We start from the raw sequence: 26,933 nt of genomic DNA, 5'->3' as shown, positions 1-26,933 counted from the left end.
GGGTGGGTTGGGCCATTTCTTTCGTCTGTTTCCTTGCGCTACCTCGCAAACGCGGGAGACAGCGACAAAGCAAAAAAAAAAAAAAGAAAAAAAAAAAGAATATATATATATATATATATATATATATATATATATATATATATATATATATATATATATATATATATATATATATATATATTTTTTTTTTTTTTTCTTTCGTACTATTCGCCATTTCCCGCGATACCGAGGTAGCGTTAAGAACAGAGGACTGGGCCTTTGAGGGCATTTCCTCACCTGGCACCCTTCTCTGTTCCTTCTTTTGGAAAATTGAAAACAACGAGAGGGGGAGGATTTCCAGCCACCCGCTCCCTTCCCTTTTAGTCGCCTTCTATGACACGCTGGGAATACGTGGGAAGTATTCTTTCTCCCCTATCCCCAGGGATATATATATATATATATATATATATATATATATATATATATATATATATATATATATATATATATATATATATATATACATATACATATTCCATATTATTTTGCTTTGTCGCTGTCTCCCGCGTTAGCGAGGTAGCGCAAGGAAACAGACGAAAGAATGGTCCAACCCACCCACATACACATGTATATACATACACGTCCACACACGCAAATATACATACCTATACATCTCAATATATATATATATATATATATATATATATATATATATATATATATATATATATATATATATATATATATATATATATATATATATACACACACACACACATAGGTATATACATATATACACATGTACATAATTGATACTGTCTGCCTTTATTCATTCCCATCGCCACCTCACCACACATAGAATAACAACCCCCTTCCCCCTCATGTGTGCGAAGTAGCACTAGGAAAAGACAACAAAGGTCCCATTCGTTCAAACTCAGTCTCTAGCTCTCATGTAATAATGCACCGAAACCACAGTTCCCTTTCCACATCCAGGCCCAACACAACTTTCCATGGTTTACCCCAGACGCTTCACATGCCCTGGCTCAATCCATTGACAGCACGCCGACCCCGGTATACCACATCGTTCCAATTCACTCTATTCCTTGCACGCCTTTCACCCTCCTGCACGTTCAGGCCCCGATCACTCAAAATCTTTTTCACTCCATCTTTTCACCTCCAATTTGGTCTCCCACTTCTCCTCGTTCCCTCCACCTCTGACACATATATCCCCTTTGTCAATCTTTCCTCATTCATTCTCTCCACGTGACCAAACCACTTGAAAACACCCACTTCTGCTCTCTCAACCACACTCTTTTTATTACCACACATCTCTCTTACCCTATCATTACTTACTCGATCAAACCACCTCACACCACATATTGTCCTCAAACATCTCATTTCCAGCACATCCACCCTCCTGCGCACAACTCTATCCATAGCCCACGCCTCGCAACCATACAACATTGTTGGAACCACTATTCCTTCAAACATACCCATTTTTGCTTTCCGAGATAATGTTCTCGACTTCCACACATTCTTCAGCGCTCTCAGAACTTTCGCCCCCTTCCCCTACCCTATGATTCACTTCCGCTTCCATGGTTCTATCCGCTGCCAAATCCACTCCCAGATATCTAAAACACTTTACTTCCTCCAGTCTTTCTCCATTCAAACTTACCTCCCAATTGACTTGACCCTCAACCCTACTATACCTAATAATCTTGCTCTTATTCACATCTACTCTCACCTTTCTTCTTTCACACACTTTACCAAACTCAGTCACCAGCTTCTGCAGTTTCTCACACGAATCAGCCACCAGCGCTGTATCATCAGCGAACAACAACTGACTCACTTCCCAAGCTCTCTCATCCACAACAGACTGCATACTTGCCCCTCTTTCCAAAACTCTTGCATTCACCTCCCTAACAACCCCATCCATAAACAAATTAAACAACCATGGAGACATCACACACCCCTGCCGCAAACCTACATTCACTGAGAACCAATCCCTTTCCTCTCTTCCTACACGTACATATGCCTTACATCCTCGATAAAAACTTTTCACTACTTCTAACAACTTGCCTCCCACACAATACATTGTTAATACCTTCCACAGAGCATCTCTATCAACTCTATCATATGCCTTCTCCAGATCCATAAATGCTACATACAAATCCATTTGCTTTTCTAAGTATTTCTCACACACATTCTTCAAAGCAAACACCTGATCCACACATCCTCTACCACTTCTGAAAGCACACTGCTCTTCCCCAATCTGATGCTCTGTACATGCCTTCACCCTATCAATCAATACCCTCCCATATAATTTCCCAGGAATATTCAACAAACCTATACCTCTGTAATTTGAGCACTCACTTTTAACCCCTTTGCCTTTGTAAATGGCACTATGCAAGCATTCCGCCAATCCTCAGGCACCTCACCATGAGTCATACATACATTAAATAACCTTACCAACCAGTCAACAATACAGTCACCCCGTTTTTTTTTGTTTTTTTTTTAAATTCCACTGCAATACCATCCAAACCCGCTGCCTTGCCGGCTTTCATCTTTCGCAAAGCTTTTACTACCTCTTCTCTGTTTACCAAATCATTTTCCTAAACCCTGTCACTTTGCACACCACCTCGACCAAAACACCCTATATCTGTCACTCTATCATCAAACACATTCAACAAACCTTCAAAATACTCACTCCTTCTCCTTCTCACATCACCACTACTTGTTATCACCTATCTATTAGCCCCCTTCAATGAAGTTCCCATTTGCTCCCTTGTCTTACGCACTTTATTTACCTCCTTCCAAAACATCTTTTTATTCTCCCTAAAATTTAATGATACTCTCTCACCCCAACTCTCATTTGCCCTCTTTTTCACCTCTTGCACCTTTCTCTTAACCTCCTGCCTCTTTCTTTTATACATCTCCCAGTCATTTGCATCATTTCCCAGCAAAAATCGCCCAAAAGCCTCTCTCTTCTCTTTCTCTAATACTCTTACTTCTTCATCCCACCACTCACTACCCTTTCTAATCTGCCCACCTCCCACGCTTCTCTTGCCATAAGCATCTTTTGCGCAAGCCATCACTGCTTCCCTAAATACATCCCATTCCTTTCCCACTCTCCTTACGTCCTTTGTTCTCACCTTTTTCCATTCTGAACTCAGTCTCTCCTGGTACTTCCTCATACAAGTCTCCTTCCCAAGCTCACTTACTCTCACCACTCTCTTCACCCCCAACATTCTCTCCTCTTTTCTGAAAACCTCTACAAATCTTCACCTTCGCCTCCTCAAGATAATGATCAGACATCCCTCCAGTTGCACCTCTCAGCACATTAACATCCAAACGTCTCTCTTTCGCGCGCCTATCAATTAACACGTAATCCAATAACGTCCTCTGGCCATCTCTCCTACTTACATACGTATTCTTGTGTATATCTCTCTTTTTAAACCAGGTATTCCCAATCGCCAGTCCTTTTTAGCACATAAATCTACAAGCTCTTCACCATTTCCATTTACAACACTGAGCACCCCATGTACATCAATAATTCACTCAACTGCCACATTACTCACCTTTGCATTCAAATCACCCATCGCTATAACCCGGTCTCGTGCATCAAAACTACTAACACACTCACTCAGCTGCTCCCAAAATACTTGCCTCTCATGATCTTTCTTCTCATACCCAGGTGCATATGCACCAATAATCACCCATCTCTCTCCATCCACTTTCAGTTTTACCCATATCAACCTAGAGTTTACTTTCTTACACTCTATCACATACTCCCACCACTTCTGTTTCAGGTGTAGTGCTACTCCTTCCCTTGCTCTTGTCCTCTCACTAACCCCTGACTTTACTCTCAAGACATTCCGAAACCACTCTTCCCCTTTACCCATGAGCTTCGTTTCACTCAGAGCCAAAACATACAGGTTCCTTTCCTCAAACATACTACCTATCTCTCCTTTTTTCTTATATTGGTTACATCCACACACATTTAGACACCCCAGTCTGAGCCTTCGAGGAGGATGAGCACTCCCCGCGTGACTCCTTCTTCTGTTTCCCCTTTTAGAAAGTTAAAATACAAGGAGGGGAGGGTTTTTTAGCACCCCGCTCCCGTCCCCTTTAGTCGCCTTCTACGACACGCGAGGAATGCGTGGGAAGTATTCTTTCTCTCCTACCCGTAGGGATAATATATATATATATATATATATATATATATATATATATATATATATATATATATATATATATATATATATATTGTGATCACTCTGATCCATGATGATAGTTATGGATGATAACAGTATGACGGTGACATCGCATATAATTTTTCAATACATGCTACACAACATGTTTCACGGAGACAATCCGCCTCACCAGTTGCAAAAAATTTATAAAATTTTTATATTCCAACACCACCACAAAAATTCCATCTTGTCAGTGCCATGGCGAGGTATACACTACATACCACTCCTGAAGCCACATTGTTCCTCCCACTGAACTTACCAGCTGCACTCAAGAAATACACTTATACCTCTGTTGTTCGATGTTTTTTTTTGTTCTTTTTTTGTCCCCGTTACCTTTACGTAGAGCAATACACGTACATGCATTCCGCGACTCCTCAAGGACCTTACCGCGAGCCATACGTAAATCCTAACTAGCCAATGAACAACACAACTACACAGTCAATAACACAATCAACCTCTTTCTTAGGAAATTCAATCACTACCATCCACACCAGCCTTTTTACAGCAATTTATCTTACGTAAGGCTTACACCATCTTTCTCCAAACCACTTTCCATGACTACATCCACGTCTAGACCATTCAACATCTGTCATATCGAACACACTTACAATCCTATAAAATGTTCATCCATCACCACTTCATTTCTGCCCCCCCTCCCAAATCGAGATTCCCTCTTGTTTTCTTGTTATTCTCACACAATCAACCTCCTTTCAAGACATTTTTTTTTTTTCATTCATCCTTCTTGAAGTTTGCTGATGCTCAACCCAACTCTCCTTTGCCTCCTTCTTCAGTCACTGCAACACCTCTTGACCTCCTGTCGCTTTCTACTGTATGTACATCTTCCCTCTTACCCTTGAAATTGCTTCGCTCAGAGCCAGAAAACGAAGTTCGTCTCCTTATTTAGACTACCTATCACTCCCTCTTCTCATCTTGGTTACGTCCACTCACATCCAAACACCCCAACCTGACCCTTACAGGAGGACGAGCACTCCTCGTTTGGCTCCCTCTGTTGCATCCTTTAGAAATTAAAAATACAAGGAGGGAAGGGCTTCCAGCCCCACGCTCCCGCCCGCTTTCAATCAATGACACGCAGGGAATACGTGGGTAGTATTTGTTATTTTCTTACTCGCAAGGATACCTGGCAGTGGATCAGATTGATGACAGAAGGAGGGAGTTAAATATAAAAGCTTATGGGCCATGAGATGTTGGAATTGTAAATAAATGAATAAATAGAATGCCATTTTGCATTATGTTAGAGACTTTAAATTACGTAATTCACCACAATACGTATTCTTCACAGTTAACCAAAACCAAACAGTTTAGAAGCAACGCTACCTCACGGTCACCCAGAATCATGCAGAGCATAAGCAACACTACCTTACGGTCACTCACAACCAAACAGAACACAAACAACACTACCTCAGCCAACTAGAACTAAGTAGAACACAAGCAACACCACCTCAGTCATCCATCCTATTCTAAAACATCTTTATATAACCTTATTTACACAGTTCTTAAACCTGGTGTATATAATAATCTAACATGTAACCCCCTGTTAAGTACTTTTAACCAATTATAAACAGAGTTGATCATAGAGGGAGGGAGGGGTTGCCAGCCGAACTGGGAACTTGTTGACTGGTACAGCAGGCCAGCTGGCCCCATGCCTGGCACGAGTGTCTGCCACACTAATGGGGTAATGGAGGATACAGTTAATGCCCCTAACCCTTTATCACTCACCCCCTCTCTCTCTCTCTCTCTCTCTCTCTCTCTCTCTCTCTCTCTCTCTCTCTCTCTCTCTCTCTCTCTCTCTCTCTCTCTCTCCTTGTTTTCATTTCTTTGTGGCCTTTCATCATTTGATATTCCTGTCTGTTCGCTCCACTTCAATTTCTTCTTTCGCGTGTTTAGTGTATGTTGGTGATTATTGTATAAATACATTTGTTTTCGTACAATAAGTTGTTTGTTTGTCAATTGTCAGCTTCGTTTCCTAATCTGTGTGGGAGTCTGCTGCCCTCCCACTACCCTGCCAGACCACATCACCAGCAGGGATGTGTGGGAATCTGTTGCCCTCCCACTGCCCTGCCAAGTCACACCAGCCAGCAGGGATGTGTGGGAGTCTGTTGCCTTCCCACTACCCTGCCAGGCCACATCAGCCAGCAGGGATGTGTAGGGGTCTGCTACCCTCCCACTACCCTGCCAAACCACACCAGCCAGCAGGGGTGTGTGGGAGTCTACTATCCTCCCACTGCCCTGTCAGGCCACATCAGCCAGCAGGGATGTGTGGGAGTCTGCTACCCTCCCACTACCCTGCCAAACCACACCAGCCAGCAGGGATGTGTGGGAGTCTGCTACCTTCTCACTACCCTGCCAGGCCACATCAGCCAGCAGGGATGTGTGGGAGTCTGCTACCCTCTCACTACCCTGCCAGGCCACATCAGCCAGCAAGGATGTGTGGGAGTCTGCTACCCTCCCACTACCCTGCCAGGCCACATCAGCCAGCAGGGATGTGTGGGAGTGTGCTATCCTCCCACTGCCCTGCCAGGCCACATCAGCCAGCAGGGGTGTGTGGGAGTCTGTTGCCCTCCCACTACCCTGCCAGGCCACATCAGCCAGCAGGGGTGCGTTTGAGTCTGCTACCCTCCCACCACCTTGCCAAGACATACCAGAATAGTGGGAGAGCAGGGGGTTGGGTACACAGAATCTAATCATTATCATTCGTAAAGGCTTATTGTACTGTAAGTCCACGATGAGAGAGAGATATAGAGTACATAGCTCTCAGACTGAACCAAATTTCATTGTGCTCTGTAGTAAGACTACAAAAGTTATGAAAATATTTTTCATTTCAAATATTTCCACTTCTAAATATTGAATAACTTTGGGCCTTTGCACACCAAGTCTTAACAGCGCCATCTTATATTACAGTCGCAGACAGTACATGTGGATCTGCCACAGTGATCGCCCAGAACGGGATATAGATAGCATTGGCGACACTTCCTTTGTGATTTACTGATTTAACAAGTTAAGATGACACTATCAAGTGAATATGGCCACCGAATGACAGCTGAAATAAAACTGTTAAGCGAATAAGGTTTCCGAATGACAGATAAGTACTGGCCTTTCTAATGCATGGACTTCCAAAGGTATGTCAGCCATCAATTATGAACATGATATTACAGCCCTTGACTGTCAAGTGTGTGTGATTTGTTTTCAGGCATGACATACCAGTCATAAAGTGTCAGTGGTGCATCCAGGCATGGCATGTGTCGTGCTGACCTTCAGTTGTGAAGCAGCCGAATGGACCGGAAGTGACGTGAGCAGAGCACATGAGTAGTGGCCACCAGCACTGCTCTCCCACTGAAGCTTACACCCACTACTCCCCTGCTGCAGCTACCACCCAACCATAAGCACCAGTCATACAACACTGGCACCAACCATAGGCGGGACCTGGAGAGGCCAGTCAAACCTCGTCTCTGCCAAGGACCCGATATTGTAGATCTGGAAAAGCCAGCCAAGCCTTGTCTACCTGGAATGTGGTAATGTAGCTCTGGAAGGACCAATGAAGATTTGTCTCTGCCTGGAACTTGGTATGGTAGGTCTGGAAGGACCAGTGAAGCCTTGTCTCTGCCTGTAACTTGATATGGTAGCCTAAAAAGGATCAGTGAAGCCTTGAACCTGGTATGCTAGCTCTGGAAGGACCAGTGAGGCCATCACTCATGGTCTGCAACTCCAACAAGGAAACATTTACTGGCGGAAATAAAGGAAAGCATTCCGTAAGATGTCCCTCGGCTGGTTCAGGTAGAGGTCCTCACATGCTGTGGACGGTCAGGTAGAAGTCCTCACATGCAGTGGACGGTCAGGTAGAGGTCCTCACATGCAGTGGACGGTCAGGTAGAGGTTCTCACGTGCAGTGAATGGTCAGGTAGAGGTTCTCACGTGCAGTGGACGGTCAGGTAGAGGTCCTCACGTGCAGTGGACGGTCAGGTAGAGGTCCTCACATGCAGTGGACGGTCAGGTAGAGGTCCTCACATGCAGTGGACGGTCAGGTAGAGGTCCTCACATGCAGTGGACGGTCAGGTAGAAGTCCTCACATGCAGTGGACGGTCAGGTAGAGGTCCTCACATGCAGTGGACGGTCAGGTAGAGGTTCTCACGTGCAGTGAATGGTCAGGTAGAGGTTCTCACGTGCAGTGGACGGTCAGGTAGAGGTCCTCACGTGCAGTGGACGGTCAGGTAGAGGTCCTCACATGCAGTGGACGGTCAGGTAGAGGTCCTCACATGCAGTGGATGGTCAGGTAGAGGTTCTCACGTGCAGTGGACGGTCAGGTAGAGGTTCTCACGTGCAGTGGACGGTCAGGTAGAGGTTCTCACGTGCCGTGGATGGTCAGGTAGAGGTCCTCACATGCAGTGGATGGTCAGGTACAGGTCCTCACATGCAGTGGATGGTCAGGTAGAGGTTCTCACGTGTAGTGGATGGTCAGGTAGAGGTCCTCACGTGCAGTGGATGGTCAGGTAGAGGTTCTCACGTGCAGTTGACGGTCAGGTAGAGGTCCTCACGTGCAGTGGACGGTCAGGTAGAGGTTCTCGCGTGCAGTGGATGGTCAGGTAGAGATCCTCACGTGCAGTGGACGGTCAGGTAGAGGTTCTCACGTGCAGTTGACGGTCAGGTAGAGGTCCTCACGTGCAGTGGACGGTCAGGTAGAGGTTCTCACGTGCAGTGGACGGTCAGGTAGAGGTCCTCACGTGCAGTGGACGGTCAGGTAGAGGTTCTCATGTGCAGTGGACGGTCAGGTAGAGGTCCTCACGTGCAGTGGACGGTCAGGTAGAGGTTCTCACGTGCAGTGGACGGTCAGGTAGAGGTCCTCACGTGCAGTGGACGGTCAGGTAGAGGTCCTCACGTGCAGTGGACGGTCAGGGAGAGGCCCTCACGTGCAGTGGATGGTCAGGTAGAGGTCCTCACGTGCAGTGGACGGTCAGGTAGAGGTCCTCACGAGCCATGGTTAGGGAGACTAGGTTCCTCTCCACGCAGCAGTGACGTGAGTCACTACCCCGTAAAATGGCTCTCCCGTCACGTAATGAAACTAAGGTAGTAGTAGCAAGGAAAGTATGGTTGAACAGAGGCCAATCAGCGATCATACACAGTGAAATTATAGTGAGGAACGTAGCTTAACAATGAAGTCTGGTAACAAAAAGTGTAACAGTGAGGAACGCGACGAGTGAGAGCAGTGCCGTAACGGTGAGGAACGCGACGAGTGAGAGCAGTGCCGTAACGGTGAGGAACGCGACGAGTGAGAGCAGTGCCGTAACGGTGAGGAACGCGACGAGTGAGAGCAGTGCCGTAACGGTGAGGAAAGTGATATATGAGTGAGGGCAGTCTGGTAACAGTAAGGAAAGTAGTGTACTAATGAAGACACAAGACACTGAGAAAAGTAGCCCCATTGATTGTTAGAGAACAGTGAAAAAAAGACTCGTGTCAATGAGGAAAGTAACAGAGAAAAGTTAGCTAAACTAATGAGAAAGATCTTGTGAGGAATGTGAGAGAAGCAGTGTAGTTTTGAGGCAAGGAACGTAATGAAATAGGGAGAGAAGCTATTTAGTTATGAGGCAAGGAACGTAATAAGATAAGGAGGAAATAACGAGAAAAACTGTGTAACTTTAGGCAATGTCACGTAAGAATAAGGAAAGTAGTACGAAGTAAAGCTAATGTAACATGAGAGATATTGATTTTACTTTAAAGAAAGAAATGAAACAGACAAGTATCATAACTTTGAAAGATAACATGATAATGAGAATAGTAACGTAACAACAAGAAAAATAAAGTGACTGAAAAGGAAAACATAAAAAGAGAGCAAAGTAACGTGGTTAAGAGAAGGAGCAACTTTAAGGAAGGTAACAGTAACAGTGAAGGAGGCGATGATGAACAGCAAGATCCTGTAGGTGTACTGAAACCCAAGGACCCCGTGGGTGTAGTGAAACCTAAGGACCTCGTGGGTGTAGTGGAACCCAAGGACCCCGTGAGTGTAGAGGAACCTAAGGGCCCCGTGGGTGTCGGGGAACCCAAGAACCCAAGTGGGTGCAGGGGAGCCCCAGGGACCCATGGGTGTGGGGGAACCTTAGGACACCGAAGAGACAGGACACTGCGGCTTCATCATGGAGCCCAGACCGGCCTACCTTGCTCTCCTGCTGCTCCTACAGGTGGTGGAGGCCACGAACCAGATGGCACAAGGTAGGTCCCTAACTCACCTCCGCCAGTCACACCCATAACTGTGTGATTACTGCTGCTACTACTTACCCTGGAACTCTAGTGTCTACCCCTCCTCCTACAATGGGTGTAGCATCACCCCCTCTCCTCCTACAATGGGTGTAGCATCACCCCCTCTCCTCCTACAATGGGTGTAGCATCACCCCCTCTCCTCCTACAATGGGTGTAGCATCACCCCCTCTCCTCCTACAATGGGTGTAGCATCACCCCCTCTCCTCCTACAATGGGTGTAGCATCACCCCCTCTCCTTCTACTGTGGGGGCAGCATCCTCCCCTGCCTATGTGGGTCCAGCAACTTGCACCAGAAACATAAACCGAAAATGCTATGAACTGACGTCACATGTTCTCAAAAAAAAGCTCCTATGAGAGTAGTGGCAGTATGAGAGTAGTAGTAGTAGTATGAGAGTAGTGGCACTATGAGATTAGTAGTAGTATGAGAGTAGTGGCAGTATGAGAGTAGTGGCAGTATAAGAGTAGTAGTAGTATGAGAGTAGTGGCAGTATGAGCGTAGTAGTAGTATGAAAGTAGTGGCAGTATGAGAGTAGTATTAGTATGAGAGTAGTGGCATTATGAGAGTAGTAGTAGTATGAGAGTAGTGGCAGTATGAGAATAGTAGTAGTATGAGAGTAGTGGCAGTATGAGAGTAGTAATAGTATGAAAGTAGTGGCAGTATGAGAGTAGTAGTAGTTTGTAGTGGCAGTATGAGAGTAATAGTAGTATGAGAGTAATGGCTGTATGAGATTGGTGGTAGTATGAGAGTAGTGGCAGTATGAGAGTAGTGGCAGTATGAGAGTAGTAGCAGTATGAGAGTAGTAGCAGGATGAGAGTAGTAAGAGTTTGGGAAAAGTGGCAGTATGAGAGTAGTAGCAGTATGAGAGTAGTAAGAGTTTGGGAAAAGTGGCAGTATGAGAGTAGTAGCAGTATGAGAGTAGTAGCAGTATGAGAGTAGTAGCAGGATGAGAGTAGTAAGAGTTTGGGAAAAGTGGCAGTATGAGAGTAGTGGCAGTATGAGAGTAGTAGCAGTATGAGAGTAGTAGCAGGATGAGAGTAGTAAGAGTTTGGGAAAAGTGGCAGTATGAGAGTAGTAGCAGTATGAGAGTAGTAGCAGTATGAGAGTAGTAGCAGGATGAGAGTAGTAAGAGTTTGGGAAAAGTGGCAGTATGAGAGTAGTAGTAGTATGAGAGTAGTGGCAGTATGAGAGTAGTAGCAGGATGAGAGTAGTAGTAGTATGAGAGTAGTAGCAGTATGAGAGTAGTAGTAGTATGAGAGTAGTAGCAGTATGAGAGTAGTAGCAGTATGAGAGTAGTAGCAGTATGAGAGTAGTAGCAGTATGAGAGTAGTAGCAGTATGAGAGAAGTAGCATTATGAGAGTAGTGGCAGTATGAGAGTAGTAGTAGTATGAGAGTAGTGGCAGTATGAGAGTAGTGGCAGTATGAGAGTATAGCAGTATGAGAGTAATGGCAATATGAGAGTAGTAGCAGTATGAGAGTAATGGTAATATGAGAGTAGTAGAAGTATGAGAGTAGCAGTATTAGAATAGTAGTAGTAGTATGGCAGTAGTGACAGTATGAGAGTAGTGGCAGTATGAGAGTAGTAGCAGTATGAGAGTAGTAACAGTATGGGAATAGTAGCAGTATGATAGTAGTGGCGGTATGAGAGTCGCAGCAGTATGAGAGTAGTAGCAGTATGAGAGTAGTGGCAGTATGAGAGTAGTGGCAGTATGAGAGTAGTAGTAGTATGAGAGTAGTGGCAGTATGAGAGTTGTAGGAGTATGATAGTAGCAGCAGTATGAAAGAAGTGGCAGTATGAGAGTAGTAGCAGTATGAGAGTAGTGGCAGTATGAGAGTAGTAGTAGTATGAGAGTAGTGGCAGTATGGGAGTAGTGCCAGTATGAGAGTATGGCAGTATGAGAGTAGTAGCAGTATGAGAGTAATGGTAATGAGAGTAGTGGTAGAGAGAGAGTAGCAGAAGTAGGAGAGTAGCAGTAGGGGAATAGTAGTAGTAGTATGAGATTAGTGCAGTATGAGAGCAGTAGCAGTATGAGAGCAGTAACAGTATGAGAGCACTAGCAGTATGAGAGTAGTGGCAGTATGAGAGTAGTAGCTGCATGACATTAGTAGCAGGATGAGTGTAGTAGTAGAATGAAAGTAGTGGCAGTGTGAGAGTAGTACAAGTATGAGAGTAGCAGCACTATGAGAGAAGCAGCAGTGGTGTGTGAGTAGTAGTAGTATGAGAGTAGTAGCAGTATGAAAGTAGTAGCAGTATGAGAGTAGTAGCAGTATGAGAGTAGTAGCAGTATGAGAGTAGTAGCAGTATGAGAGTAGTAGATTTACCGACCATATCATGAACATGATCTATATTTCTATATTTTCAGCACCAAAGTTCATACTTTTCCATTAACATATACTGGAACCAAACCTTCATGTCTGAAGCTTCAGGCAGTCATCTCAACTTTATCCACATCATTATAACAGTATCCACATCATTATAACAGTATCCACATCATTATAACAGTATCCACATCATTATAACAGTATCCACATCATTATAACAGTATACACATCATTACAAGTGTATCCACAGTTTAACATAGAGCTGGAGGCTCTGCTATCCTTCGTCTATCAGAATTTACATTACCCTCCCTCAACCACACTCTACATTACCCTCCCTCAACCACACTCTACATCATCCTCCCTCAACCACACTCTACATTACCCTCCCTCAACCACACTCTACATCATCCTCCCTCAACCACATTCTACATTACCCTCCCTCAACCACACTCTACATTACCCTCCCTCAACCACACTCTACATTACCCTCCCTCAACCACACTCTACATCGCCCTCCCTCAACCACACTCTACATTACTCTCCCTCAACCACACTCTACATTACCCTCCCTCAACCACACTCTACATCACCCTCCCTCAACCACACTCTACATCACCCTCCCTCAACCACACTCTACATTACCCTCCCTCAACCACACTCTACATCACCCTCCCTCAACCACACTCTACATTACCCTTCCTCAACCACACTCTACATTACCCTCCCTCAACCACACTCTACATTACCCTCCCTCAACTACACTCTACATTACCCTCCCTCAACCACACTCTATATTACCCTCCCTCAACCACACACTACATCACCCTCCCTCAACCACTCTCTACATTACCCTCCCTCAACCACACTACATTACCCTCCCTCAACCACACTCTACATTACCCTCCCTCAACCACACTCTACATTACCCTCCCTCAACCACACTCTGCATTACCCTCCCTCAACCACACTCTACATCACCCTCCCTCAACCACACTCTACATTACCCTCCCTCAACCACACTCTACATTACCCTCCCTCAACCACACTCTACATTACATTACCCTCCCTCAACCATACTCTACATTACCCTCCCTCAACCACACTCTGCATTACCCTCCCTCAACCACACTCTACATCATCCTCCCTCAACCACACTCTATATTACCCTCCCTCAACCACACTCTACATTACCCTCCCTCAACCACACTCTATATTACCCTCCCTCAACCACGCTCTATATTACCCTCCCTCAACCACACTCTATATTACCCTCCCTCAACCACACTCTATGTTACCCTTCCTCAACCACACTCTACATCACCCTCCCTCAACCACACTCTACATTACCCTCCCTCAACCACACTCTATATTACCCTCCCTCAACCACACTCTACATCACCCTCCCTCAACCACACTCTATATTACCCTCCCTCAACCACACTCTACATTACCCTCCCTCAACCACACTCTACATTACCCTCCCTCAACCACACTCTGCATTACCCTCCCTCAACCACACTCTACATCACCCTCCCTCAACCACACTCTACATAACCCTCCCTCAACCACACTCTACATTACCCTCCCTCAACCATACTCTACATTACCCTCCCTCAACCACACTCTGCATTACCCTCCCTCAACCACACTCTACATCATCCTCCCTCAACCACGCTCTATATTACCCTCCCTCAACCACACTCTACATTACCCTCCCTCTACTCAACTCTACATTACGCTCTCTCTACTCAACTCTACATTACCCTCTCTCTATCAGACGACATGATGCTCCTTCTACCCTTTGCCAAATTCTCCAGTACCTTTCCTTTAGCAGACTCTACAGCACTCTGTACCCCACAGACTGCCGCGTGTACCACCTGCAGAACGGTACACAGCAGCGGCGACCGCCAGCCGTGCCCTTCCTTGGCCAGCTGGAGGTATCCTTGTGGATGGGGGAAGCGGGCGGCGGCGGGATCCCAAGCGACCTGGCCATCCATCTGACCTCTGACCACCATCTTCAGAACCAGTGAGTACCCAGAACCCACCTCTGCACCAGCTGGTCATCCATCACCGCACCAGCTGGTCACTCAGCACTGCACCAGCTGGTCACCCATCACAGTACCAGCTGGTCACTCATCTCTGCAGCAGCTGGTCACTCATCACAGTGCCAGCTGGTTTTATACTTGTATACTAATTAATTCTCTGTTTATCTTGACATGGTCCTAAGACCACCTCCCCATGATGGCATGTACCATGGGAGACTGTGACCACCTCCCCATGATGGCATGTACCATGGGGGACTGTGACCACCTCCCCATGATGGCATGTACCATGGGAGACTGTGACCACCTCCCCATGATGGCATGTACCATGGGGGACTGTGACCACCTCCCCATGATGGCATGTACCATGGGAGACTGTGACCACCTCCCCATGATGGCATGTACCATGGGGGACTGTGACCACCTCCCCATGATGGCATGTACCATGGGAGACTGTGACCACCTCCCCATGATGGCATGTACCATGGGGGACTAACCATTACCCTATGATTGCATGTACTTCTGAGCTTTGAAACTTTCTACCTTCTCATGTCTTGCCCAGTTACTATGATCTGACACATTTCAAAAGATAGGTCTTTCACTTTCTCCAAAATTCGTAAAATACTTTTCTTTGTCACTTTGTTTTTAATTGTCTATATTTCAGTTAAGGTCAGGCCTTGATGTGAACATGTGTCCGTGACTGCAACCTAACCTAACGTAAAAAGAGAGGGAGAATGAAAAACAACCATGATGATAACACTGACCAATGCCCATATGATAGCACTGATGATAACACATATCAATGGTCTGATAGTAACAAATATGGTTCCGGCAGGACTGTGCAGGTGTTCATCAACCGAGACTGTGAGGCCCTAGTGCTGGTGAAGGATAAACAGGTGGGCAGGATGTTACGACTGGTTGCTGCTCACTCCGACACCTGGCTCACCCTGGTCCTAACCTACCACCACGGCACACTGCTGCTCTACAGGTAAGTATATAGGTAGGTAGGTAGGTAGGTAGGTAGAAGTATACCTGGCTTTCCAGATATACAGGTGTCCAAAAGCCGATGGGGTGAATGAAGGGTTTGGTGAGTCCAGTAACAGCACAATACATTAAGGTAGGAACAAAGTACTGTACAGTACAGTAAGGTAGTGACACAGTACTGTACAGTACAGTAAGGTAGTGACACAGTACTGTATAGTACAGTAAGGTAGTGACACAGTACTGTATAGTACAGTAAGGTAGTGACACAGTACTGTATAGTACAGTAAGGTAGTGACACAGTACTGTATAGTACAGTAAGGTAGTGACACAGTACTGTATAGTACAGTAAGGTAGGGATACAGTGTTGTACATTAAGGCAAGGACACCGTAAGGTACAATAAGTTAGGGACATCAACTTTACCACTAAACTCCAGTAGAAGCATTCTAGAGAAACAATCATGAATTAATTATCACAGTTACCCACTCTTACTTGATATTCTCTCTCTCTCTCTCTCTCTCTCTCTCTCTCTCTCTCTCTCTCTCTCTCTCTCTCTCTCTCTCTCTCTCTCTCTCTCTCTCTCTCTCACTAAAACCATGCCTCTCTCTTACCCTACCAGGCCAGAGAACAGGATGAACATGGTGAGAGCAGCAATTACCATGGAGGGAAACATGACAGCCACCGTCCATTCCAGCAATGAGCTTCATTTTGCTTTCAACTGTGGCGTAGGTGAGGCTGGCTCCCTCCTTCTTCACCACCACCACCATCATCATTCTACCATGGTCCCCACCCCACCCTACCATCGTCACCGGCGCCACCACCACCCTGCTATGGTCCCCATCACCAACACTATCATGGTCCACGCCACCACCATTATCATGATGCCACCACCATCCTTTCATGGTCTCCACCACCACCTACACCCTGTCATGGTCTTTACCATTACCAGCACTCTGTCATGGTCACCACCACCACAGCCATTAACCTTGTCATATTTTCTACCACCACCATCATCCTGATATCATCATCATCATCATCCTCACTACCATGGCATGATCAGCGGTCACCAACACCACTATCCTGGCATAGTCTCCACCACCACCATAACGGGTGTCAGATATTGATAATGACTGGTACTGCTACTAACCGTGACTGGTGTCTGACGCTAGTAAAGACTGGTGCATGACACTAGCCAGGATTGGTGCCTGACACTAGCCAAGATCGGTGTCTGACTTTGGCCTAGACTGGTGTCTGACACGAGCCATGCCTGGTGCCTGACACTAGTCAAGACTGGTGTTTGACATTTACCAAGAGTAGTGCCTGACACTAGCTATGACTGGTGACTGACCATGTTCCTCCCGCAGGATGCTTGGTGCATGACGGGTCTTCGCCATTGATGGGTGTGTCCCTGGGGTTGGGGCCTTCACTGGGGTTGTACCTAAGTCCCCAGCCAGGGGCACGCCACCCAGCCTTCGTCCTGTCTCCCACCAGCAACCAGTCCCTGACTCCTGTTGCTGCTGATGATGATGTACCACTTAACACAACTTGGTGGCAGCCCGGCACCTGGTACAAACTGGTGCCAAATGACCAAGTGAGTCTACTCTGCCATATTGAAAAGAAAAGCCCTCCCTACTATGTTGTTCAAACCAGTCTACTCCGCCATGCTGACCAGATGAGTCTACCCTAATATGTTGACCAGACGAGTCTGCCTTACTCTGTTAACCACACGAGTTTACCCTAATATGTTGACCAGACGAGTCTACCCTGCCAAAAGCTCAAAGATTCAATCTGTTGATACTACAGTTGCTTGTATGAGATTGTTCAACTCCTTTCATTATTGATGTGCAATAAAAACAACGCATAAGCCACGGCCAACACTGGCTAACGTTAGGTAATGCAACACACTGGATGGTGGCCCAACACTGGCTGACGTTAGGTAATGTAACACACTGGATGGTGGCCCAACACTGGCTGACGTTAGGTAATGCAACACACTGGATGGTGGCCCAACACTGGCTGAGATCGTCTAGTGTTTATCAAACCTCACGCAGTTCCTTACAGTTGTGTGTAAAGATACCCTCCGTTTTGAGTGGATCAGAGGTGCTTGTGGTCCTGGATTTGCTCCTGGAATATAACAAGCAGTGCTCTGGCCCCAGAGAATCGGGTGCTCCCATCACAGAGCGCCTGATGCTCCCGGCAAAACACCATACTTGTATACCAGATATAAAGGATGTGCCATAGTGTATGAAATATAACAGGTTTACCATAGTGTATGGGATATAACAAGTTTACGATAATGTACGAGATGTAGCATGTCTACCACAGTGTATGACACGTAGCAGGTTTACCATAGTGAACCAGATGTAGCAGTTTACATAGAGAAGGGTGCGTTGTACAAGTGTTGACCGTCTATCATGTCTTACCTTCACCAACAGGAGGGTGACGGGCGTGTCAGAGGCAGCAGGGAAGAGGTGCAGATTGTGAAGATCCCGCTGATGAACATATCGTACAGCATCACTCACAGCATCGATGTCCTGTGGACATTACACTGTTACCCGGACATGGCAAGAGGTAGGTCACCCTTGACCGATAGTGAACAGTGTCCATATCTGATGATACACTGGACACTGTCCATACCTAATGATACAGTCATACACTGGACACTGTCCATACCTAATGATACAGTCATACACTGGACACTGTCCATACCTAATGATACAGTCATACACTGGACACTGTCCATACCTAATGATACAGTCATACACTGGACACTGTCCATACCTAATGATACAGTCATACACTGGACACTGTCCATACCTAATGATACAGTGATACACTGGACACTGTCCATACCTAGTGATACAGTGATACATTGGACACTGTCCATACCTAATGATACAGTGATACGCTGGACACTGTCCATACCTAGTGATACAGTGATACATTGGACACTGTCCATACCTAATGATACAGTGATACACTGGACACTGTCCATACCTAGTGTTACAGTGATACATTGGACACTGTTCATACCTAATGATACAGAGATACGCTGGACACTGTCCATACCTAGTGATACAGTGATACACTGGACACTGTCCATACCTAGTGATGCACTTAGCTCTGTTCATTACTGGTGATACACAGGACACTGTACATACCTGGTGACGCAGTACACTGTACATACCTGGTGACGCAGGACACTGTCTATACCTGGTGACGCAGGACACTGTACATACATGGTGACGCAGGACACTGTCTATATCTGGTGACGCAGGACACTGTCTATACCTGGTGACGCAGGACACTGTACATACCTGGTGACGCAGGACACTGTACATACCTGGTGACGCAGGACACTACATACTTGGTGACCCAGGACACTGTACATACCTGGTGACGCAGGACACTGTACATACATGGTGACGCAGGACACTGTCTATACCTGGTGACGCAGGACACTACATACTTGATGACGCAGGACACTGTACATACCTGGTGAAGCAGGACACAGTACATACCTGGTGACGCAGGACACTACATACTTGGTGACGCAGGACACTGTACATACCTGGTGAAGCAGGACACAGTACATACCTGGTGACGCAGGACACTACATACTTGGTGACGCAGGATACTGTACATACCTGGTGACGCAGGGTACTGTACGTAACACGTGACGCGGGACATTGTACACAACTCTCAGGTCACAAACTTTCATAAGACAATTTCAATCGACATCTTCCTGTGTTGGTCCCCTCACGTGACCTACCGACCATCATCCTCCACGGTGGTCACTTTCCTGTGACCTTCTCTGATGTGCGACCATCCTCCTCCCCTCCTGTGGCTTTGCCAGTGGAGGGGCCACACCCTGGCCACCTATTCAGCAATGGAGGGGGCCACACACTGACTACCTCCCTCGCAGTGGAGGGGCCACACCCTGGCCACCTCCCCTGCAATGGAGGGGTCTCACCCTGACCACCTCCCCACCATCCCATTATACTCCCTGCCTCACAGTCTTTCCAGATGTTCATGAAAATCCATTTCGTCAACTGTTTCTGTCTGACACAGTCCTGGTATAAGGCGATGTATCCTAATATATTCTTATTATCTCTAGGTACATATACATTGCACGTTTTCTTATATGATTAGCTGTATTAGACTCATACTTAAAGCAAAGTCAAAATCATAATCTTGTACGTGGTTGTGCTGAACATCTGCGTCATACAGTAAAACATTAGACAATATGACGATCCAACGTTAGTTGGTTCGAGAGACTGACGGGCGCGTGTTGTGTTGTGGCAGGTGTGGAGAAACAACCATTGGGAGAGACCAGTACTCCCCAGCCACCGATCAAAGACATCCACAATCAGAGACAGACAGAGCATGAGAGTGCCGGGGCAGGAGAGGTCGTGGCCTGGATACTGGCCGCCTTAGCACTGTTTGTGGTGGCACTGCTGGCACTGGCGCTCTGCACCAGGATGAGTCCACCTCCAGACAGACCACCAGATTTCCTCCCCTCTGTCGGCGTCGTTAGCCAGCGATTTGAAGTTGCTGAGAACGGAAGAGAAGCTGGTAAGTCCTGGGCAGTTGGTGGGGAGGTTGAAAGGTCCTGGGCAGTTGCTGGGGAGGTTGGAAGGTCCTGGGCAGTTGCTGGGGAGGTTGGAAGGCTGGTAGGTCCTGTAGTGGTATTGGGGTTGGTTGGTTCTGAGGTATTGATGGGGGCGTTTGTTGTTGAGCGGTTGGTAGGTCCTTGGATAGTGTAGGGGTTGGTAGGTCCTGGATTAGTGTAGGGATTGGTAGGTCCTGGAGTAGTGTAGGGGTTGGTAGGTCCTTGGGTAGTGTAAGGGTTGGCAGGTCCTGGGTTAGTGTAGGAGTTGGTAGGTCCTGGGTTAGTGTAAGGGTTGGTAGGTCCTGGGGTAATGTAGGGGTTGGTAAGTCCTTGGGTAGTGTAGGGGTTGTTAGATCCTGGGGTAGTGTAGGGGTTGGTAGGTCCTGGGGTAAAGTAGGGGTTCGTAGGTCCTTGAGTAGTGTAGGAGTTGGTAGGTCCTTGGGTAGTATAGGGGTTGATAGGTCCTGAGGTTGTGTAGGGTTTGGTAGGTCCTGGGGTGGTGTAGTTATTGGCAGGTCCTGGGGTAGTGTGGGTGTTGGTAGGTCCTGGGGTAGTGTAGGTGTTGGTAGGTCCTGGGGTAGTGTAGGGGTTGGTAGGTCCTGGGGTAGTGTAGGGGTTGGTAGGTCCTTGGGTAGTGTAGGGGGTTGGTAGGTCTTGGGATGGTGTGGGGGTATTGTGGGTTCCAGCTGAGGTGGTGTTCTATGGTAGCAGACGTAACAGAGGGAAAGTTACGTCGATTGATAGGTCAAATATGGAGTATAAATGATGGAAATGATGGCGTGGAAGACAGATGTTGAGAGAGAGAGAGAGAGAGAGAGAGAGAGAGAGAGAGAGAGAGAGAGAGAGAGAGAGAGAGAGAGAGAGAGAGAGAGAGAGAGAGAGAGAGAGAGTTATCCTTTCTTTTCTTGTCTGCAGAGGAAGAGAGCGAGCCCGGGTCCCCCATGTTGACGGTACCTCCTGTCAGCCACAGACTTCCCCAGTCTGTCGACTACTCCACAAAGGTGCTCTGAGGCCCTCCTGACTCCATCGTCAGTAGGACACAACTCCACTACGGTGCTCTGAGGCCTTTCTGCCTTACTCAGAAGAAGCACCGTCTCACTAGGACCAACATCCCTGTAATCTCCTTATCGGGTCAATTGCTTCACTAAGGTGCTTGGACGCACTCCCACAACTTCCCAGGGATCATAGTTATCTCACCAAACGGCTGTCACGAACCTCATAAACCCTACCTGCTACACTAGAGTTTCCCAGGGGTCTTTTAGAACCCCTTCACTAGAAGAGCTACTTCGTGAACACCACCCTACCATGTGTAGGGCTGGTCCAGGTAACTGCACCACCTGCCACAGTCATGTGTAGGGCTGGTCCAGGTAACTGCACCACCTACCACAGTCATGTGTAGGGCTGGTCCAGGTAACTGCACCACCTGCCACAGTCATGTGTAGGGCTGGTCCAAGTAACTGCACCACCTGCCACAGTCATGTGTAGGGCTGGTCCAGGTAACTGCACCACCTGCCACAGTCATGTGTAGGGCTGGTCCAGGTACCTGCACCACCTGCCACAGTCATGTGTAGGGCTGGTCCAGGTAACTGCACCACCTGCCACAGTCATGTGTAAGGCTGGTCCAGGTACCTGCACCACCTGCCACAGTCATGTGTAGGGCTGGTCCAGGTAACTGCACCACCTGCCACAGTCATGTGTAGGGCTGGTCCAGGTAACTGCACCACCTGCCAATGAAGCGAGTGTCAGGTGTGTGGATACTGGGGGTAGCCACCTCCCAACCGGTATGGGAGCTGCTGGGGTGAGCTGAGCGGACAGCAAGAGGAACACAAATCTTAAGCATAAGATAAACGAAATGATGTTTGGAGACATTGAGGGCAACCAAGAGAACGTTAGGAAGCGTGGTACAGCTGCGTCCAGGATCACACGTGGTACAGCTGTGCTGGAAACATTATGGTCGTCCAGGATCACACGTGGTACAGCTGTGCTGGAAACATTATGGTCGTCCAGGATCACACGTGGTACAGCTGTGCTGGAAACATTATGGTCGTCCAGGATCACACGTGGTACAGCTGTGCTGGAAACATTATGGTCGTCCAGGGTATAAGCTACGTTAAGTCACTATGTGATGTTAAGCTCCTTTCTTCACTGGCTCCATCACTTGGTATGTCATTTCACAGCCTGGTTGGCCCGGGTCATCGAGAAGGGGTCTTGGTTAGGGTGGTGGTAGGGCGAGGCTCACTCCACCTGAGGGTATGTAGTGCATGTTGTGGAAGGCATTTGGCTGCTCACCCAGGCCCTCGCGACCTGATAGTGACCAACCAACACTGCCGTCATGTCCTTATTGCCAAGTTCTGGATGACGCAATATGAGTCATCAGTGACTGATTCAGTGTGATCTGTTTGATGATTAATGTAATCTGATGTTCAGTGATGATGAGCATTGTATGACATTAATCGATGAATGATTTAGTAAAACTGACTCTTACATAGTTACTGTAGTGATCATTATCCACTGTGTCATCCACTATAACTAACTCATCTAATGACCATAACCAACCTAATGTAATCTCAATCTGCCTCCAGATCCAGGAGTTCCCATTCCTGAATACCTGCCTGGTAGGGTTGCCACTCTGTATGGAGGGTTGGCCTGGAAGGGTCGCCACCAAGTGTCCACACAGAAACTGTGGGAAGCAGCAGCCAGACGCGTACCTTTGGTCCAAACCCTGTGGGGCGGCTACACATGCAGGCACCTCACGAGAACAGTGGCCAAAATAATACCTGTAGAAGAGAGAGAGAGAGAGAGAGAGAGAGAGAGAGAGAGAGAGAGAGAGAGAGAGAGAGAGAGAGAGAGAGAGAGAGAGAGAGAGAGACCTCATCGTGACGTAAGAAAGGGAAGGTGTGAGCGAGGCAGCTCCGGGAGAACTAATGCTAAGGAAAACTTTTGATTCCACTCTGCTGGAGGAAGAGCCACATATTGTTCTACCTGAATGTTGTCCTCACTGTGTTTGGTTCCCTGAAGACCATACAAACGCTCTGATAACCACAGAAAAATCATTACAGACGCCATGCTAACCACAGACGGACCATAACAAACGCTCTGACAAACACAGACGGACCATGACGAACGCTCTGTTAACGACATACAAAAGGTAACAGATGCTATGATAACCAAAGACGGACCATAACAAACGGTGTGATATCGACAAACGGAGATAAGAAAGTTTCTGTTAACGACAGACGGAAGATAACAAACTCTGATAACCAAGAAGAACGGGTCAATTATATAGTGTGAACGACTGTTGTAAAATGAATTGTAAACAGGTCCCGGGAGGACCATCCTGGCCCCAGTACGACTAGTGCAGGTCCCGGGAGAGCTGGGCGTGTGGAGCCTCACCTGTTGAAGCCAGGCGTATGGAGCCTCACCTGGTGAAGCCAGGAATGTGAAGCTCCATCGGGTGAGGCCAGGCGTGTGAAGCCTCATCTGGTGAAGCTCGGGGTGTGGAGCCTCACCTATTGAAACCAGGCGTGTGGAGCCTCGCCTGGTGAATCTCGGGGTGTGAAGCCTAACACCTGGTCTAAGGGGTCAGCGACTCCCGTGTCAAAACATTTGGAATATATAAAACAATACAAACTGGTACTGTGCCGGTTCTTATAGTGGTCGTACATGAGACAGGAGACAACAACACGGCCTGCATAGTGGTCGTATTTGAGAGGTCATTATCATTACCTGATCTGTTGTTACTGAGAATATTTAGCTCTATAATTCAGCATCCGCTTACATATTATAGTAAGCTTTTATGCTTAAAGTAAAAATCTAGAGAGGTTGTGGAATTTCTCTATTATGATATAGCAATGAATTTTGAAGGCTGAAATTCAAATAAAAGTTACCCATGTAACAAAGAAGAAAATGAAAGAATAGCCGACTCCAGGAAATTTTCAGGGGATCCTAAAGTAAGTTAATATGGCTTCTTATAAACATCATTCCTTCACATGCAGAGACAATGTAGCAGCCACAAACAGATACAGTCGCAGACATAAGTATCATCTGGCAGAAGTTAGGCTGGAGAAATATGTGTATGAGAGATTTAGTTGACAATGTACCTTACCTGTTGTGAAAGTCCCACCTTAGGAGAATTGTTAAGGAAAACAAACTGTCTAATGACAAATATTAGAAATGCATTGAAGTGCCTGGATGAGGAATATTTAGTTAACAGTTCACATGAAGTAACCAACTGGAGCCAAAATGCTACCAGAGCCTAACTAGATTTTTTCTTTCTTAATGTCGTGTCATCGACGAACTTTGAAATCTCTGCATATGAGAAAGCGTCAACATTTAACTGAAGGTATTACATGGTAAAGGTGTTGCCATATTCTTTAGGAATCTTCACCATGACTCTTTCCCTGTTTGGAGTGATTGATACATTCTAAATCATGCAGTTACCGTTTCTTGTCTGGTTTTATTGATTCATCTTAAGGCAGTTACAGAAGGTACAGATGTTGTTTGGGAGAGCCCAGAAGCGTTTTAACTCAGGCCAGTAACCGCCAGTGAATGTTCACTCAGGCCTACGGGTCGCCTCTACTGGTTACTTCGCTAAGCAGCGAGAGCGCTAGAGAGAGACAGTCACTGTGTCGTCCCCTGGTGGTGCTGCTCCTGCCACAATAGTTAACCTTCCTCTGGCTTCCTCCCTGGTCGGCATATCACCTGCGTGTACTTCACTAATCGACCATTCCCGTTTACTTCTCTGTTTCAGCTCAGCCAAACCTCCGTCTGTTCTCGACCAGCAAATGCAGTTATATCATCAATCATCGAAACCGAAAACTTGCTAGTGAGACTTTCAACCACCTAGTTACATCGTGAAATTCTCCAACCCAGTAATTTCAGCGTGCTTGCTTAATGAACATGTAACGAGCAGTATTCAATTTTGCATTTTATAAACAGATTGAATCTCTCACCGTTAGCTTGTTTGTAGTGGAATTTAAGCCAGATGTTGTCTTACGTTACAATACTCTAACGTCTTCTAGTGTGGTCTTAAAATTCCATTGTTGTGTTTAATGACTCCTACAGGAGCAGGTGTGTGATACTGGGAGAAAGGGGGGGAGGGAGGACATGCGGTACAGGGAGGGAGGGAGGACATGTGGTACAGAAAGGGAGGAAGGGAGGATATGTGGTACAGGAAGGGAGGGAGGGAGGACATGTGGTACAGGGAAGGAGGGAGGGAGGACATGTGGTACAGGAAGGGAGGGAGGGAGGACATGTGGTACAGGAAGGGAGGAAGGGAGGATATGTGGTACAGGAAGGGAGGGAGGGAGGACATGTGTTACAGGAAGGGAGGGAGGGAGGACATGTGGTACAGGAAGGGAGGGAGGGAGGACATGTGGTACAGGAAGGGAGGGAGGGAGGACATGTGGTACAGAAAGGGAGGAAGGGAGGATATGTGGTACAGGAAGGGAGGGAGGGAGGACATGTGGTACAGGAAGGGAGGGAGGGAGGACATGTGGTACAGGGAAGGAGGGAGGGAGGATATGCGGTACAGGAAGGGAGACAGAGAGGACATGTGGTACAGAAAGGGAGGAAGGGAGGATACGTGGTACAGGAAGGGAGGGAGGGAGGACATGTGGTACAGGAAGGGAGGGAGGGAGGACATGTGGTACAGAAAGGGAGGGAGGGAGGACATGTGGTACAGGAAGGGAGACAGAGAGGACATGTGGTACAGAAAGGGAGGAAGGGAGGATACGTGGTACAGGAAGGGAGGGAGGAAGGACATGTGGTACAGGAAGGGAGGAAGGGAGGACATGTGGTACAGGAAGGGAGGGAGGGAGGACATGTGGTTCAGGAAGGGAGGGAGGGAGGACATGTGGTTCAGGAAGGGAGGGAGGGAGGACATGTGGTACAGGAAGGGAGGGAGGAAGGACATGTGGTACAGGGAGGGAGGGAGGGAAGATATGCGGTACAGGAAGGGAGGGAGGGAGGACATGTGGTACAGGAAGGGAGGAAGGGAGGACATGTGGTACAGGGAGGGAGGGAGGGAGGATATGCGGTACAGGAAGGGAGACAGAGAGGACATGTGGTACAGAAAGGGAGGAAGGGAAGATACGTGGTTCAGGAAGGGAGGGAGGGAGGACATGTGATACAGGAAGAGAGGGGGGGGGGAGGGTGAGGATATGTGGTACAGGGAGGGAGGATATGCGGTTCAGGAAGGGAGGAAGAGAGGACATGTGGTACAGGAAGGGAGGACATGTGGCAGAGGAAGGGAATGAGGGTGTATGGGTTAGCAACATAAGGGGGAAGGATGGAGTTGGATTGAGGGTAGAGACTGCAGGGCGTCGCGTGGGGCAGCCATGCGTGGCCAGGCGCTGGTGGAGGGGAACGTGGGGGCTCGGGGGGGGGGGGGGGGGGGGGGGCTCATGACCTAGTGAAAGTGGCATGAATGGGGAGATGAGCAGAGGTGTGACCTCTGCCGGGGCGGCCGGGTCGCTT

General features: G+C 47.3%; 1 protein-coding gene across 11 annotated transcripts in view; it reads left to right on the top strand.

The window, feature by feature from the left end:
- Nucleotides 1-22,946, top strand: part of LOC139762737 (uncharacterized) — a 29,192-nt gene extending 6,246 nt beyond the window's left edge. For 3 of the 11 annotated variants that reach the window (XM_071687804.1, XM_071687806.1, XM_071687805.1), the window contains exons 2-9: nucleotides 9,963-10,451; nucleotides 14,681-14,846; nucleotides 15,698-15,850; nucleotides 16,464-16,573; nucleotides 17,209-17,435; nucleotides 18,280-18,415; nucleotides 20,150-20,419; nucleotides 21,372-22,946. In XM_071687804.1, coding sequence (XP_071543905.1) covers nucleotides 10,376-10,451; nucleotides 14,681-14,846; nucleotides 15,698-15,850; nucleotides 16,464-16,573; nucleotides 17,209-17,435; nucleotides 18,280-18,415; nucleotides 20,150-20,419; nucleotides 21,372-21,466 — 1,233 coding nt within the window. In that variant the 5' untranslated portion in view covers nucleotides 9,963-10,375 and the 3' untranslated portion in view covers nucleotides 21,467-22,946. Of the gene's footprint in view, nucleotides 1-6,207; nucleotides 10,452-14,680; nucleotides 14,847-15,697; nucleotides 15,851-16,463; nucleotides 16,574-17,208; nucleotides 17,436-18,279; nucleotides 18,416-20,149; nucleotides 20,420-21,371 lie in introns of all 11 variants that reach the window. The other 8 variants (XM_071687801.1, XM_071687800.1, XM_071687799.1 and 5 more) reach the window with 6 other exon arrangements.
- Nucleotides 22,947-26,933: the final 3,987 nt, after the last annotated feature.

The sequence above is a fragment of the Panulirus ornatus genome, chromosome 44 (genome assembly GCF_036320965.1).
Source record: "Panulirus ornatus isolate Po-2019 chromosome 44, ASM3632096v1, whole genome shotgun sequence".
Classification (NCBI taxonomy): Eukaryota; Metazoa; Arthropoda; class Malacostraca; order Decapoda; family Palinuridae; genus Panulirus; species Panulirus ornatus.
Note: the sequence above shows the minus strand (reverse complement) of the source record. Positions and strands in the feature narration are given on the sequence as shown.